At 35.7% G+C, this 15,949-nt stretch overlaps 1 protein-coding gene across 9 annotated transcripts in view; it reads left to right on the forward strand.

Moving 5' to 3' along the window:
• The window catches only part of MPDZ (multiple PDZ domain crumbs cell polarity complex component), a 174,438-nt gene extending 171,309 nt beyond the window's left edge, over positions 1-3,129 (forward strand). For all 9 annotated transcript variants that reach the window (XM_050761615.1, XM_050761619.1, XM_050761622.1 and 6 more), the window contains one exon: positions 1,716-3,129. In XM_050761615.1, coding sequence (XP_050617572.1) covers positions 1,716-1,862 — 147 coding nt within the window. In that variant the 3' untranslated portion in view covers positions 1,863-3,129. The remainder of the gene's footprint in view (positions 1-1,715) is intronic.
• The last annotated feature ends 12,820 nt before the right edge of the window (positions 3,130-15,949 follow it).

Below are 15,949 nucleotides of genomic sequence, written 5' to 3' on the forward strand. Positions count from 1 at the left end.
ACAGTTGATCATTTCTTTTCAAAACTCCCTACAGGAACAGGTCATTAAATATTTTTGTCCAATTTGAGGTTTCATTATATTTAAAGGAAAATAGGTTCAAATTGAAACTCCATGGAAACTCTTAACAATATACATAAAAATATTAATGAACTTTGGTTAGTAAAGCCTATTTTTTTTTCTTTGAACACAAATTGCACATGATTGTCTTTTGAAAATGGAACATTTTAAATGTGTATGCTATAGAGCACTGATATTTCTGTTTGCATATTTTTGTCGTCGTGAAGTATAAAATAGTTATAGAGAAGTACATAAAGTACACATGAAAATTAATAAGCATTTATTTTATAAGTTTAATTTCATTGACTAAAACAAAAATAACTACTGAAAAAAATTTAGGGAGTATCCAGCAACCCTATCATCTATGATAAGTCAGTGATTTGCAATCAAGAGATTCAATTAACAAGATTGTCTAGTTATAATTATACCTATTCTATCTTAAGGTTTAGAATAAGAGTAAAGATATTGCAGTACTGGTAAACCTATTAAAATAATTTAAACCCATATAATTATTGTTAATATGTTAAGTCGTTTTTCAGGAGCTACTAAATTGGACAAGATTCCTGCAGGGAAAAATTTAGAATCTCAAAATTTATAGTGTAAAAAGAAAACTTAGTCAAACCTGTTTAAAAATTTGATATAGGGCCTTTGGATTAGTGGTATGGTCCCTTATGGATGTTTTATTTTATTATTTTGGAAAAGGTTTTTTTTTTTTTTTAAGCCAATTTAAAGTGCTGTTACCTACAACAAGCTAGCTATAGGCTTAATTTATAAGATTTTTTAAAAAGCTATTGGTATGTCCAAAAATACAAACAGCATTTGCTAGTGAATAGAAGAGTCCACAGTCCTTTTTCTCAGCCTAGGAACAATTTATTTAAGGCATGCTAGTTAGAACATATTTTAAGAATTTCATCATTATGGATTCCTCATTAACTTTTCCATATCTTTAATTTTATATTTAATTGTATAATTGTCTTCTATAAGCATGCTTTATTCTTTTTCAAACAACAATGTCTGTATTTAATCTTAATCATTTAGGGTCCATAAGGAATATGAAGAATCTCTCTACCCTTGGGAAGTAAGAACTAAGACAGCTTGCATAGTTTTTTCAAAACCACAAAAAGAATTAGAAATAGCAGTGGGTTTTAAATTTAGAACTTACGCCTTATCCTGCCGTAGTGAACGTTCAGGTGGCTTTGTGCTTTTCAGACCTTTGGATTTTGTCATCCCTCAAGCCATTGTCCTGTAAAACTATTTTTGTTCCTACCTAATCATTTACCTTCTTTCTGTAGGTCTTCTTTACAGGATAGAAAATCCTGGATTCTATTGAATCATTCCTACTAGGCAAATTCCCAAATATTCTTTATTAATTTGTGTTCCCACCAACTGCTGTGCTGAACAGCCAAAAACCCATCCAACTAATCTGTTGACTGCTAAATTCTCTCTCAAATTGGTATCTCAATGCTAAAACCATTTAGGAGAAAGACCTTCTTTGTCTATGTTCATCATTGCTTAATGGCTTAGAGCAGCCATGGAGCACTGGGAGCAATGTGTGTGTACATGCAGAGCAATTTACATTCCTGTTGAGATCTTTTTCTGTTGTGAGCTGCAAGGCAGCATTTTTTGAGAAATAAACAAGTCTACCTTATAATTTGCAGGGAGCAGCCTCTGAAGATGGACGTCTGAAAAGGGGCGATCAGATCATTGCTGTCAATGGGCAGAGTCTAGAAGGAGTCACCCATGAAGAAGCTGTTGCCATCCTTAAACGGACAAAAGGCACTGTCACTTTGATGGTTCTGTCTTGAATTGGCTGCCAGAATTGAGCCAACCCCACCCCTAGCTCACCTCCTACTGTGAGGAGAATGGACTGGTCCTGACTTCTTTTATGCTGTGTTCAGCGGGTCTTCAAAACTATAGGGGGGAAATAACACTTAAGTGTGTTTTTCTCATATAGAAATGCTTTCCTTACTGACAACCTCACATCATTTTTCTTTTCTTCTTGCATTTTGTGAACTTAAAAAAGAGAAGGAATATTTGTGTAGGTGAATCTGGTTTTTATTTGTGAAGATATCTAACGTTTTGTAGTCACATGGGCAAGAATTATTACATGCTAATCTCGTTAGTATAAAGAAAGATAATTCTAAAGCTAACCAAAAAAAATGGATTCAGTAAATTAGGATGAAAAATGAAAATATAAAATAAAGAAGAAAGTCTTGGGGAGTTTTAAAAAAATGCCTCAATTTGGCAATCTACCTCCTCTCCCCACCCCAAACTAAAAAAAGGAAAAAAAAGTTTTCTATTGAAAAATCTTTAAAAATACTGTCAGTATTTTAAAATTTTCAACACAGTATAATAAAAACATTGCATCTCCCCACCTCTTGCATGCATATGTATTTTTGCTGCTAAAATTGGTTTCTATAATTGAGTAAATAGCAAATATATGAAGCAATGTCCCTAAATTTTATAAAGAAATTATATTTAATGCACATCTCAATTTTCATTTTTATTTTTGACCTTTTATAAAATATTTTCATGTTGCTATAAGTAAATGATGATGCCACCCCATGTTGACTATGGTTTTTCTAGAAAGCAACTATGCTGCTAATCATAGAGGAACATAGAAGGGTCCCAGAATCTTTAGTGCTGATTTTAACAACTGATGCAACATTAAAAATGTGTTAGTGTGCTGTGCAATTGGTTTTCAATTCATATTAATCTTAATGATAGAAAACAATGTGTTAGTAATTATTTTGGTTGTTTGCCATTAGTAAATTGATAGAAAAATTAAGGCGATTAACATAACTTCATTTCATCACCTTATATTAACATCTTATAATACAATAGTTTAAGACTAAGGGAAACAGATGGAGCTGTTTATTGAGACAACTGGTGAGGAATTATCATGTGTTCATTCCCATTTTAGAGCGTGAAACTCCTACATTAGAATATATAAAGTCACTTTAAATATTATCTATATTTGTAACAGAAGTAGTGTACAGATATTTTATTACAGCATTTTTGTGTAAATGCAGAATTAAAGTGGATAAATAAGAATTTTCAGTGGTGCACAAATAAAGAAGCAGCAAGCATTTTTTTTGTTCTTTTTACTGTGGAAAAGCTTTGTTATATACTGTTCAAGATTTACAACTTAAAATTGGTTTTTATCATGTCTAACTGCACATACGGTGTCCATAGTTACAGCTAAAGGAACTTTGGACAACATCATTATGGAAAGCTTAATATTTTTTACCTCCACAATTTTTTCTAACACTAAAGATTCATAGACTCCTCATAGATTAGAGGAAGATGACATTGTAGAAAGAGAAGTATCCTGCCTGTATATGTTTTTCTCAGATGCTGTTAATGCAGTAATATTGTAAGTTGCTCTTCAGTGTAGTCAAGAACTATTCAAGTGTATTCAGATGGACAAAATCATAATCAAAATTATTTGCATTAATAAACATGACAAGTCCAACTTGAACACTGAGCAAGGAATGAGGGGAAATTTGCTCTACTAGTTTTGTACCAAATTAGCTAACAAACATGCATTTCCCTCTCATTCATCTTATCTGCAAAATGATAGATTATTTTATCACAAAGGTTCTACTTAGTTCTAAAATATGAGAATTCAGTGATTCTTACACAAAATAAATAGAAGAAACTACATATTGCAACAACTCAAAAGTTGTTAACCAATCATTGTAAATTTAGGTGCCCAATGTAGCAAAACTCATTTTAGTATCCCAGTGACACATCTACCTTCTTAGCCATCATTTAGTGGCTCTCCATAATGAAAGATGCCATTATTTCATGGTAGGCTGCTGGAACATGAACTAACCTCCCATCTGAGTTTGAGCTAGCAAGTAATTTTTATAGAGGATGCTCCCTACCAGACTGTATGGGAGAAAGCCAACCAACCCCTTCAAGTTTCATAATATGTCTAAGTGCTCCCAACAAGAACAGCCCAGGTTAAATAGTGTCTCCTCATGATTCATGTCCATCTGAAACCTCAGAACGTGACCTTTGGAAATGGGGTCTTTGCAGATGTAGTGAGTTAAGTTCATGCTGGTTTAGGATGTGCTCTATCCTATGACTGTGGTTTCCATTTAAGTAGGCATTGTGAAGGCACAGACATAGGGAAGAAGGCCCCATGAAGATGGAGGCAAAATAAAACCAAACAGACAAACAAGCTAAGGAATACCTAGGGGGCCCTCAAAAGCTGTAAGAGACAAGGCATGTTTTTTCCCTAGGGCCTTCAGAAGGAAGTTGGCCTTATTGGCACCTTGATTTCAGGCTTCTGGCCTCCATACTGTGAGAAAATAAATTTCTGTTTTTTTAAGCTACAGTTTGTTTAAGCACTGGGAAACTAATAGAGTATCTTAAATGTTGGTTGCACGTGGTGGCTCATACCTGCAATTCCAGCACTTCAAGAGGCTGAGGTGAGCTGATCCTTGAGCTCAGGATTTTGAGACCAGCCTGAGCAACATGGTAAAACCCCATCGCTACAAAAAGTACAAAAAAGAAATAAAATAATTAACCAGACAGCTACTCGGAAGGCTGAGGCAGGAGAATCACTTGAGCCTGAGAGGCAGCAGTTGCAGTGAGCCAAGATCACACCATTGTACTCCAGTTGGCGATGGGAATAAAACCTTGTCTCAAAAAAAAAAAAAAAAAGTTTATGTGTGCTGAGCTACTGTCATTATGTCTGGCTAACAGGAGAAACTCTATGAGTAGCTATTAATTAACAAAGACAAAGCACATTAAAGAGAAACTGGAAGGAGGGAGGGAGGAAGGAAAGTAAAGTTTGAGAGGAAAAAATATAGATTCATAAGTACTGGGGATAAGTAACGAAGCCTTATGCTTGCTATATTATTTCTTTCTGGAAATACAGTAGTTGTCTGTGGTGAAAGAAGAAAGTGCTTGAACAAAGAGTTTAAGTAAAGACTTGAATATTACAATGTTAGTGCCAACGTACCACCCAAAACAGTGGATTGCCCGTAATAGGTTCTATAAATATAATAATATTTGATTAAATCAAACTGGAAATATCACACATTTCTGGTATTCTTCATACCACTCCAAAAGGATAATAATAACAGTAATAAAGTATTTCATATATATATATACACACACATATATACACACACACACATATATATTAGCAGCAGGAATAGCAAGGTAATGTAGCAAATCAAAATTGATAGGACAGTGATGGAGTTAGAAGCATAAAAAAATTAAAATTTGTGAAAGATTAGACAAAGGAAGAGAGGGTTTTTTTTTCCATTTTATGAATCTTGACAAAGCAGATTCTGATAGATATGAAGAAGCAAAGGGAGCTCTTCCCTGCTCTGAGATATACAATACTAAACTGCCTTAGATTTGGTCAGCTACTTGATTGTCTGAGAATGCCATACAATGATTTGGTGCCCCTCTTGAGATCCCAGAGTAAATAGAGAGGTTGAAAAGATGTGTTCAGGGAGACAAGTAATAAATAGGCTTTTATTTATTTATTTATTTATTTTTTGTCTAGGTGTGGGAATGTCAAAACTATCATCACTTGCTTTCAGCGGCCCTGGTGTGTTGTTTCATGTCAGTGACAGATATTCTGGAATGCATTTGATTTGCACAAAGATGTTTCTCAACTTTGACTACTAGGAATTCATGTTTAACTTTGTGCTTTTCTAAAGAGAGTTATTTGTAAGGCAGGATTGGCCTCCAATACCTTAAGAGGCAAAAGTTGGTGTCAAGAAAAGTTCTAACTAAGAGCATGAACACGGGAAAGCAAATGTTCTTAAGGTGATTTTTATATGCTTGGCATTGAAATTTCCGTTTCCTCAAAATACAAGTATTCCATATTCATTTCAATGTAATTTAGAAAAAAAAAATGATATTATCTGTGTAAGAATTTTTATTGTCAGCCAAGTACTGAAAGTTCAATAATAGGCCCTTAAAAGGCATTCTGTCAAGCAGGAGGCAAATGTATGGTAAGGATCTCAGAACTGTCTCCCTGAAGTTATATGAAATTTCCAAAAGGATAGCACCATCAAAAGACTGCCTTAGGCTGCTTCTAGGAGGAAACTTCAACTTGTTCACTTAACTTTAGACACTTTTTGGAAAGTTATGTCAAGTGTTGAGTATTTTGTGATCCTTTCTCCCCCCACCCTCCTCCTCTTTACATCCATATTTACAGAAACACTCACAGTTATCCTCAGAAAACATAATTTTTCTTCTTACATATTTTCTTATTGATGTACTGGAAATTACAATTTTTGACCTGAGTCTATCTTAAAATATTTGGCATTCACGGTTCCACTACACTGAACTTCATTCACCTAAATGTACTTTATTCCATTCAGCAAAACTTTAAAGATTTATCTTGTTTTGGAAAATTAAATAAGATAACTGCATGTGAAGTACTAATACCTTGCACAGAATAAGCTTTTAAGAAATGATTGGCGCAGTTGTACTTATAAGACATAGAATCATATAAGTTCAGTACTTTCTTTAACCTTCAATTTTTATTTTTGTGTAATCATGTCTTGTTCTTTGGAAGTTGGATGCAAATCAACTTACACAAAACTTTCCAAAGTTTCAGTTTTATATACAACCTTCGTGATGTTTCCTATATTTTTGTGTAACTGTACTATGAATTACTAAACATTTTTCTTTAAAGGAAACTGATTTTTTTTAAGTTAAATTTGCTCAAAAGAAATAGTATCTCATTACTTTCAATGGAAAACCAGTATCATTTGCCATAATAACTCTAAGCAAAAGTTCATAAAGCAAAGGAACAAAATTTTACCAAGATACTGTTGTCCACCAAGAGTCAAAACTGTAGGTCTGCACCCTGCTTTCTGTTAGAAAGAGAGAATCACAAATGTTAGAATAGTGTCAGAAACTCCATGGAAACTCTTTTCTGGGCTTAAAGGAACTGAATGGTATTTTCATACCTTTCTAATGATGTGATTCAATATTTCCTAGTGCCTTGTCATTGCCACTTAAAATCATGATCTTATGATGTTCTTCCTCTCTGGAAAAAACTCTAAAATATTAATACTAAAATCAAGAACATTTTGTTTATAGGACTCCTTTTTTTAAGATGTGAAAGCTAGCCAGTCAATTCCTGTTCTTAAGTATATTCTTAGCTAGGGAGGTTGCTTAAGATTTTGTTTATGAGACTTTCACCAAAATCAGAATTGGGTCATCGTGCCCAATGCTTTAGTTTTGGCAATCTGAGTTTGAAATGAAGGACAAATGACATAAATTGATGGAGTAAAATTAATGTTGTGGTAATATTAAATAAAGCTAATGCCTTTTGCACCTGGAGGGCTATGCAGATGGCAGGCATACCTAATTATGCACCCTGCTGCCTTTAAGTGTACTGATAAAAATCTCTCAACTGAGTATGAAATATGTTCATTCGCTGGCTCCAGAAAAGTTTGAGTAAGGCAACACAATCCACAGAAAGCCTAACATACTTATTTTTTAGTGGAAAGAAATACAATTCTATAAGTTAAATGAAACAATTGAATACTTATTTTTAAAACAAGTTATTATTACTGTTGGATTTGTTCTTTCTGTGAATATCAAAATATATGTCTGTCATTCCCATTAGAAAAAGATTGTTCTCAAACTAGCAAGGAAGTACTTAAGTGTAAGTTTATATTTACACATGCTGCACATGAATTAAAGAGAATAATTTACTAGTGGAATTCTAAATAAGTTGATTTGTTTTCTTTAGGTATAAATTGGATTGGTTAATCATTGCTGAGATATTTATAAACTTGTTCAATTCTTTAAGAATTAACTTCTCTAGAAAATATTTTGCTTTAGTTAAAAATATAGATATTTTGCTACAGATATTTCAGTAACGTGACTGAGCTTTAAAAACCTTTCTGTGAGTTCTCTTCACTTAAGGAATGTATTCCCGTGAACTTCATTTTGTTGCATTTGGATACATATGCAATTAAAAGTACAACCAGCAACTACTGCTGTTAGCTTCAGAATGATTTTTAAAATCCTATTTCTAATATTTGTTACACATTCCTATTATATTTCTTATAATTACACATGTATTTATTACGTCCATTTTTTTAAAATAAAGGACCAGTAAACTATGATTACTTTTCAGGCAGAGTTTTCATCAAAATAGGAGAGCGGGTGTCAGGTGTTTATAATAAAGGATGCTAGTTAATTTTTAAGAACAAGTGGTTTATTTTTAGCCTAAAGAGCATGTAGTTTCCTTATCTTTTACTGTTTAATCCTAGCGTTAATAAAGAAAATGTATATTTGTTTTTGTTTTTGAGACAGGGTCTCGCATTCTCACTCAGGCTGAAGTGCAGTGGTGCAATCATGGCTCACTGCAACCTCCACCTCCCATGCAGTTCTCGCACCTCAGCCTCCCGAGTAGCTAACTAGGACTACAGGTGCAAGCCACCATACCAGGCTAACTTTTGCTTTTTTTTTTTTTTTTTTTTTTTTTTGGCAGAGACAGGGTTTCACCATTTGCCCAGGCTGGTCTCGAACTCCTCCTGGGCTCAAGCAGTCCACCTGCCTTTGCCTCCCAAAGTACTGTGAGAAAAGTTTCACATTTAAAATTTACATTTGTAATCGTTGTAAGCCACATTTATTTGTAAGTGTCTGCTTATTATTGCTTCTGTTCAGCGGTGTTGATGAAAAGAGTCAACCTCTGTAAAATATTTGAGATTTATTCTGAGCCAAATATGAGTGACCATGGCTCATGACATAGCCCTCAGGAGACCCTGAGAACATGTGCCCAAGGGGGTCAAGATACAGTTTGGTTTTATACATTTTAGGGAGACATGACATATAAATGAATACATGTAAGATGTTGGTTTGGTCTGGAAAGGTGGGACAACTGGAAGCTGGAGCTTCTAAGTCCATAGGCAAATTCAAAGATTTTGTCATTAGACACTGGTAGAAAGAGTTACTAACAGAAAGGCATGTCTAGGTTATGATAAGGGGTTGTGTAGGCCAGGGTTTTCTCTTAAAGATGAAGTTTCTAGGTAGCAGGCTTCAGAGAGAATAGATTGTAAATGTTTCTTATCAGACCTAGTGTGTTCTATCAGTAATTCCAAAAGGGAGGAGGGTATAATAAGGCATGTCTGGCTCCCCCTTCTCATCATGGCCTGAACTCATTATTCGGGTTAACTCTGGAAGGCTCTTGGCTGAGAGGAGGAGTCCATTCAGATGTTTGGGGGACCTTAGAATTTCATTTTTTTGGTTTACAGTAGTTAATTTTTTCTAAAGCTTTTCCTTTCTGTACATTACAGTTATTCATATAACAAAGTTATCAATGTTTTATCCTTCACTTTACCTGTCTTGCTCTTGCATTTAATGTAAATCATAGCTGATAAATGTTGTATATGGAAGGAACTCCAGATTTCTCTGAAATGTAATGTGAAGGGCCTGGGCCTCCAGAGCTCAGGGCCCTGACTTCATAACCTGGCTGGGCTCCTGGTTAGCAGGCAGCTGACTTCTGTGAGCCTCTGCCTGCTTTGTTGGCAAAATGGGAATAATAACATCTTTCCTCACAGCACTCTTAGTATCAAATGAGATGAGGTGATTGCTTATGATAGCACCTGATAAATGCTAGAAATATTGTTAGGATTACAAAAGTCAGTGTAACTTAAGAGCTGTGGTGATACATATAGTGGAATTGTGGGGGCCATCTCAAAGAGTGTACTAACACTACTATGAATTTGTATCCCAACCTTCAAAATAATCTTATAAAGTGCCTTCCTACTTTCTTATCCTAGAGATTTCCTCATAATTTCTGCCAGAAAAGGAAGCTAAAAACAAAAATGATTCTAGGAGAATTGAGAACTGCAAGGTCTCATTGATTGGTGAAGTCAATGTTCCACTCCTTAACATTTTAAATAAGAGATGTTTTGGATGGGAGATATTTAAACCTAGTGAGAGGTTTTATCAATTAAAGCCCCAGCGCTTGTATAATAAGCCAAGTATATAATTTACAAGATAATGGGAAAATGCAAAATATCCATCACTCATATAATCCCTGCTCTCCAGTCATCTGTGTTAATTAGGATAAGTAGATTCCACTTTAATTCCCTTTTTATGTGCAATTCCTCTTCAAAAGGAGGGAAAAAGAAGAACTTAGCTTGGTAGACTAAACAGCATTCTAGAAGGAAGTTGGTGAGATCATACTGTTGGCAAAATGCTTGTTTTCCTTCATATTAGTTATTATTTCTCAAATGGTTGATACTACATAAATTGGAGAAATGTAAGGTGGAAATTGTATATACCTCTAATGGTTAAGTTTTTACATTATTTTAAGCAGTCAAGTAAAGGAAATTTGCTTCTAAAGAGGACTTCTGCCAAGGGATGATCACATGTGACCATAAAATAAGCCTCATGCTCTACAAAGACCTGGCTCTGAAAGTTCATACTGTCTAAGATCTGGGAAAATAGAGCTTCTATTTAAGATACTGTAGCATGCTTTCCTTTGGGTGTCATGCAAGGGTGGTGCCTCTCTGAACTGGACAGCAGACAACTGGTACACATAAGCCTAATTTTTAGGTTTGCACACTGGATGAGTTAAGTTTCTAAACCAGTCTCCATCTCCACTTGCTAGTAAAGTGTTTTATGAATATTTATTTTAAAAATCATACATTCCAAATATTGGAAGACAGTGAAGGGCCAAGAATCACTTTGAAACATTAAGGAATTGAGATCCAAAAGAATATATGTGCGGAGCCACCTGTGTGGACGTTATCATTTCCTATGCTAAGATATATGTGTCCATGTCAAAATTGTGATGGGAAGTTCTGAAGTGTGAAAATCATTGGTAACTTTTCCTTTATGAACCATGGACCATATTTTTTGATGTGCTGTACTTCCCATGATACATAGGAGGCTTATCTATGTTTCAACTTTCAAATGAAAAAGAAAAGTTACTGGAAAAAGTTAACAGAACTTTACATACAGGAATTCTGAATACTAGACAGATTAGAAACTCTGGTTGCTCAAAAAATTTTGAAGGGGAAAAATAGGATTAGAGTCCCCAGTTTGAAATTTTGTTTCTCTAAATCTATTTATTCATGAGGATAATATCTTCCTTCCCAGGGTTTTGAAAGTCACAATATATAAAGGATGTGAAAGTCTTTAAAGTGCTATATAAACATTGATCATTGTTATTGTATATTAGCTTAACTACACATTTAGGTTAAAAGTTACCATATTGACAAGATACTGTCTAAACATGCATTCTACTTCCTGTTATGTAGCCCTGGAAATGAAACCTTTCTGGTGATATGTTACGTTGTTAATGAATAACATATATCCCACAATTTCCTAAAAATATGAGGTGGCATATAATTTTAAATTTTGCAAATATATATATGTGTATATATATATTTTTTTTAATCAAAATAGATCCATTAAAGAACAAGCCCTTACCCACCCCTAGCATAAACTTTCTGCCATTGTTATCATCATTGTGTCTTGGACATATCCATTTTGTAACAGATAGTTCCAGTGTATTGTTGTATTTACATTATGAACTCTGTTACTATCCTGGAAACAATGTTAATACCAGAATTTTGCTCAGAAGTGGGAAGCAGGGATGAAGGAAGGAAGGAAGAAGGCAGGGAAATAAGAAGAAAAGTTTGTTGAAAGGAAAGGGGAAGATCATTAGCCTCCAGTCTATTCTGATGAGATTTCTGCCATCCGATGTGAAAGTTAAATGTGGACGTCTTCAGAGTCTAGTGGAAAACAAAAGAGCAGGGGCAATTTTATAATTCTAATTTTGAAAAAAGCCAGAATTTGTAAAATCTTACATATTGCATACATTGACTAAGCTTCATAACTGTCTGCTAAACAAATATGAGTTAATAATTATAAGTAAATGAAAGAATCATTTTGGGACGGACTTGGACAATTAAAAAGAGAAACCAAGAAGAATGCAAATGTGGGCCAATGCTAGTTTGCATCTTCTATCTCTCATTTCTTTCTGATTTTTTTTTTTTTTAATTTTTGGGTTTGGGAAAATGGGACAGAGAATGGTGGTAAGTTACGGATATTTTTCACACACTAAGGAAGCCAGGGGGAAAAAAATGTTCAAGGTTTCCAGTGTATGAAGCAACTGCTGTTGCTTTCTGCAGACATTACCAAAACTCTGATCCGGTGACTGGTATCCATGAGAGAGCATGGTATCTAAGTGGATGCAAGCAATATGATCTCAACCTTTCTAGAATGTGAATTCTTCTCCATCAATCACAACTAATCTCAAGATAGTCTGTGTTATAAAAAAGAAAATATTATATGATGTATATCTTATTTAATCAAACCCACTTTACAAACTGGGTGCAGCATTTATTGGACAAACAAAAACTCTTCATATAAATTAGTACTTAGACTTTGTTTATCTACTTGACTTTTTCCTTAGGTAATATTAGTGATAATCAACATGGTTTAGTCCAGTGGTACCATTTAGTGTCATGCAAGGAGAAAGAATATTTCCTCTGTCCTTTATGAGCCATCTTAAAGTCCCTTGAGAGACATCATAACAGATGGCTAGAGATGGAGATGTGAAGTAATGCCAAATTTTAGATACTCCAGATGAAATGGGTTTTCTGAATTAAATTATTAAGTTGGCCCAATATCCAAATATTTCTCTAGTATAGATTTGACTTGAAGTATAATCAAAATAAGTATAAACCAAAAACAACACATAGGACAACAATGAATTTTATTTCTGAATTGATAACCAGGGTGCTCTTTGGTTTGAGAATTTTTTTTTTACCTGTATCCTGCACGAACACTGTAGACAGATTGTTTTCTAGAAACAGATAATTGATTACAATCCCAGTGGCTATAGGGACATCCTTGGTAGTATCTTCCCCTATTTCTCCTTCTCCCCCTCCGCCAAACTACTCTCTCCCTGTACCAAAGGTATTTGTCTGTTATTCACACTGTCGTAGCAGTTCCCTTGCAGTTCCCATGTTCTTTATGTGATTATCTTCACTCTTGCTCAGGACTGTAGAATGATTCCTTGCATCTTTTGTAGAAATAGATAAAAGCTAAATTCTTTGAAATGAAAGGATGTAGTCTTTGCATTGGATAAAAATAAGGAGCAAGCGGCAGTGATGGCATTTACTCAAGAAGAATCACAGCATTAGTTACCTCAGTTAAGATGAGTAGACAGAAAGCCCATGGCCTGAGGCTAAGCTGAGAAAGTAAGGCAAAGGTAAGTAGGAAGAGGCAACTTGATGGAAGAACCAGGGGAAGGGGAAGCCTTAAATTCCAACCCGTTGTTTTACTAGAGAGACTGAAGCACCACAGGCATTCTCAGAATTTCCCAAATGTTATCTAAACTTCATGTTTTCAACCCTTCCTTGACAAAAGAAGAAGCCAAAGCCTATGAGAGGTAAGCGGGTGGGGAGTTCTAAGAAGTCTGTTTTCCCCATGCCCTAGTCTTCCATCTTCCATAGCTGAACGTGACTTCCCTGATGATGAAGCCCTTTCTACCCGTGGCTTACTCATCAACTTCTCAATTGCTTCTGCTTTCTTCTGGGCCCTTTCCAAATCCTTCATACGTATTCCATTTATATTGTAAAGTTGAAATCTAAGGCTAGTTTTCATAAAGGCATGATCATTGATTACACCATAATTTATATGTAACACAATTATAAGTACAGCATATTCAAAGAAGCACAGTCTGGCAACCAAAAAATATAACTAAAGTAGTCTAAACATTCATTTCATTGATAAAATGTTAGTTGTTTTGTCCATGAACCTTAAAAATCTTTTTACTTCTGTTTTGTCCTAATTTTTCACATTCAAAAAATGGATTTAAAGTTACCTTCCCTCCCCCTCCTGGCTCATTCCTCAGCACTTTTTCTTTCACATTTTGTACTGCTCCATTCCTTTCCTCTGTCTTCAAACAGTAATGACCACTTCTGCCTGCCAGGCGTGTTAGGCTGACCCAGGACTGCTCAATGACCCAGAAACTTTATATACTTCTCACCTGTCATGGACAGAAGCACACAATAGTCCCCTAGGAAATACAGTTCATCACTAACTCTGACCCCTTTTCTTGACAAGTCATTCCATTACCTGGATTCAGCATATAAGTAGATAATAGCAAGCAAAAAAATCCTTTTTTGAAGTACAAATATGTTTATTTTCCATGTATATTCTCTGTCTTTCTCTCCCTTTATCAAAGGGCCATTTTTCCCCCACCTCCCCAGCCCACACTGAAACCTAAGCAAAGTCTCAAAATAGCTGCTGGCAAAAACGTTAGGAAAAAAAGTGGGGGTGCCTTAGTGTTCTTACTCCTCAAAACTATATCATAATAGGGCTGGCGAGGGAGAACGAATGGAAGGAGTGAGAACATGGGAACCTTCAAGTGGGAAGGAGGAGAAGAATCAATCCTCCATTGTTAGGACCAAGGAGCCTTGGGGAGAGGACTGAGTGCCAAATTGTCCTCGAATGATAATCCCCAGTTGCCATCTCCTTTGCAATTGACCCATAGTGCCCTGACTGTGCCCCTTTCCCACCCCATTGCCTGTGGGTAACCTGCCATCTCACAGGACTAGTGACCTGTAAGTCCCCCAGCAGGAGTGGGGGCATTGGAGGACTTGGATGGCTTTGGTGACATGGAGAGAAATTTTCTGACGCAGGAGCTGCAGTGAGAGGAGAAACATTTCATTACCAGTTGGAAAGTTCTGTAAGAGCCAGGGCAGCAAGAACCATGGTGCTTCTGTTTCCCACATATAGGTATTTAAATCCTTATACAGAAGATGTCTCCGACTCCCAAGTGGAGACATGTATTTGGCAGTAATTGGGGATGGAGTGTATAGTGGTTGAGGAGAGAACTTAGAATCCATTTTACCACTGTTTTTGCTAACCGTTAGGCTCTCTAGATCCCGACTGTTTTATTAAGGAGAGAATCTTCCTCCTCTAAACTGTGAAGAGAGTTCAGTAGTTCCCCCCTCCCCAAGGCAGTGTTATGTGGTCACTGTCAGAGGGCAAGCCCTGTTTCTCAGTATGTGCCCCGAGCAGGGTCAAGAAGGGAAAGAGTTTACTCTCACCATGCCATCTGCAGGTCAGCATGGTGGTCTTGACTACCAGGCTTACCTTGAATCAAACAAAGAGGCACTTCTTTCATGTTTCACATCTCTTTTACTTAGATTTTTTATTTTTCTTGTCCTTGTCCTTGATTGCCTTGATTGTCATCTTCATGCTTTTTGGGTTCCCTCTTCAGGGCTGGCACATCCGTCTGATGGTGTTCAGGACATGCTACCCTATATATGGCATATTGAATATTTTAAGCTGAAAGCATTTGAGAAACAGCAGGTGTGGGGAAGACTTTCTGACTTTCCTCTGAAGCAGGTCATATAGGACCCTCATGTGAAAGGTTTTCTCCTTTTATCTGGAGGAAATGAGAATCCTTATTTCCAAAGACAGAGCATCGCCAAGAGGAATCTAAATGAACAGGCCTTGCTAAGTTTCCCCCAGTTTACTAATCTTAGCTCATACCCGCTTTATGTCCTATCACAGTTTCCTGTAACTCTCCTCTTGTTCGTCAGACCTACTATAATCAAATCTAGCTGTTGTGTCACACAGAGCTTATATTAAATAAATGTGTAGGCATTTCTTTGTTTATTTGCCTTTTGTTACAGGGACCGCAGCTGAGAACACACAAGGACAGAAGGAAAAGATATTTTTCCTCCCTTCCATATCCAAAACACCAAGTCTCACCTAGTGCCCAATTACTGCACACTGCATGCCTTACAGTTTCTTTTTACTTTTTCTTTCTTTCTTTTCTTTTTTTTTTTTTTTTTTTTTTTTTTTGAGATGGAGTCTCACTCTGTCACCCAGGTTCGAGTTCAGTGGCACAATCTGAGCT

Source organism: Macaca thibetana, chromosome 15 (assembly GCF_024542745.1).
Source record: "Macaca thibetana thibetana isolate TM-01 chromosome 15, ASM2454274v1, whole genome shotgun sequence".
NCBI lineage: Eukaryota > Metazoa > Chordata > Mammalia > Primates > Cercopithecidae > Macaca > Macaca thibetana.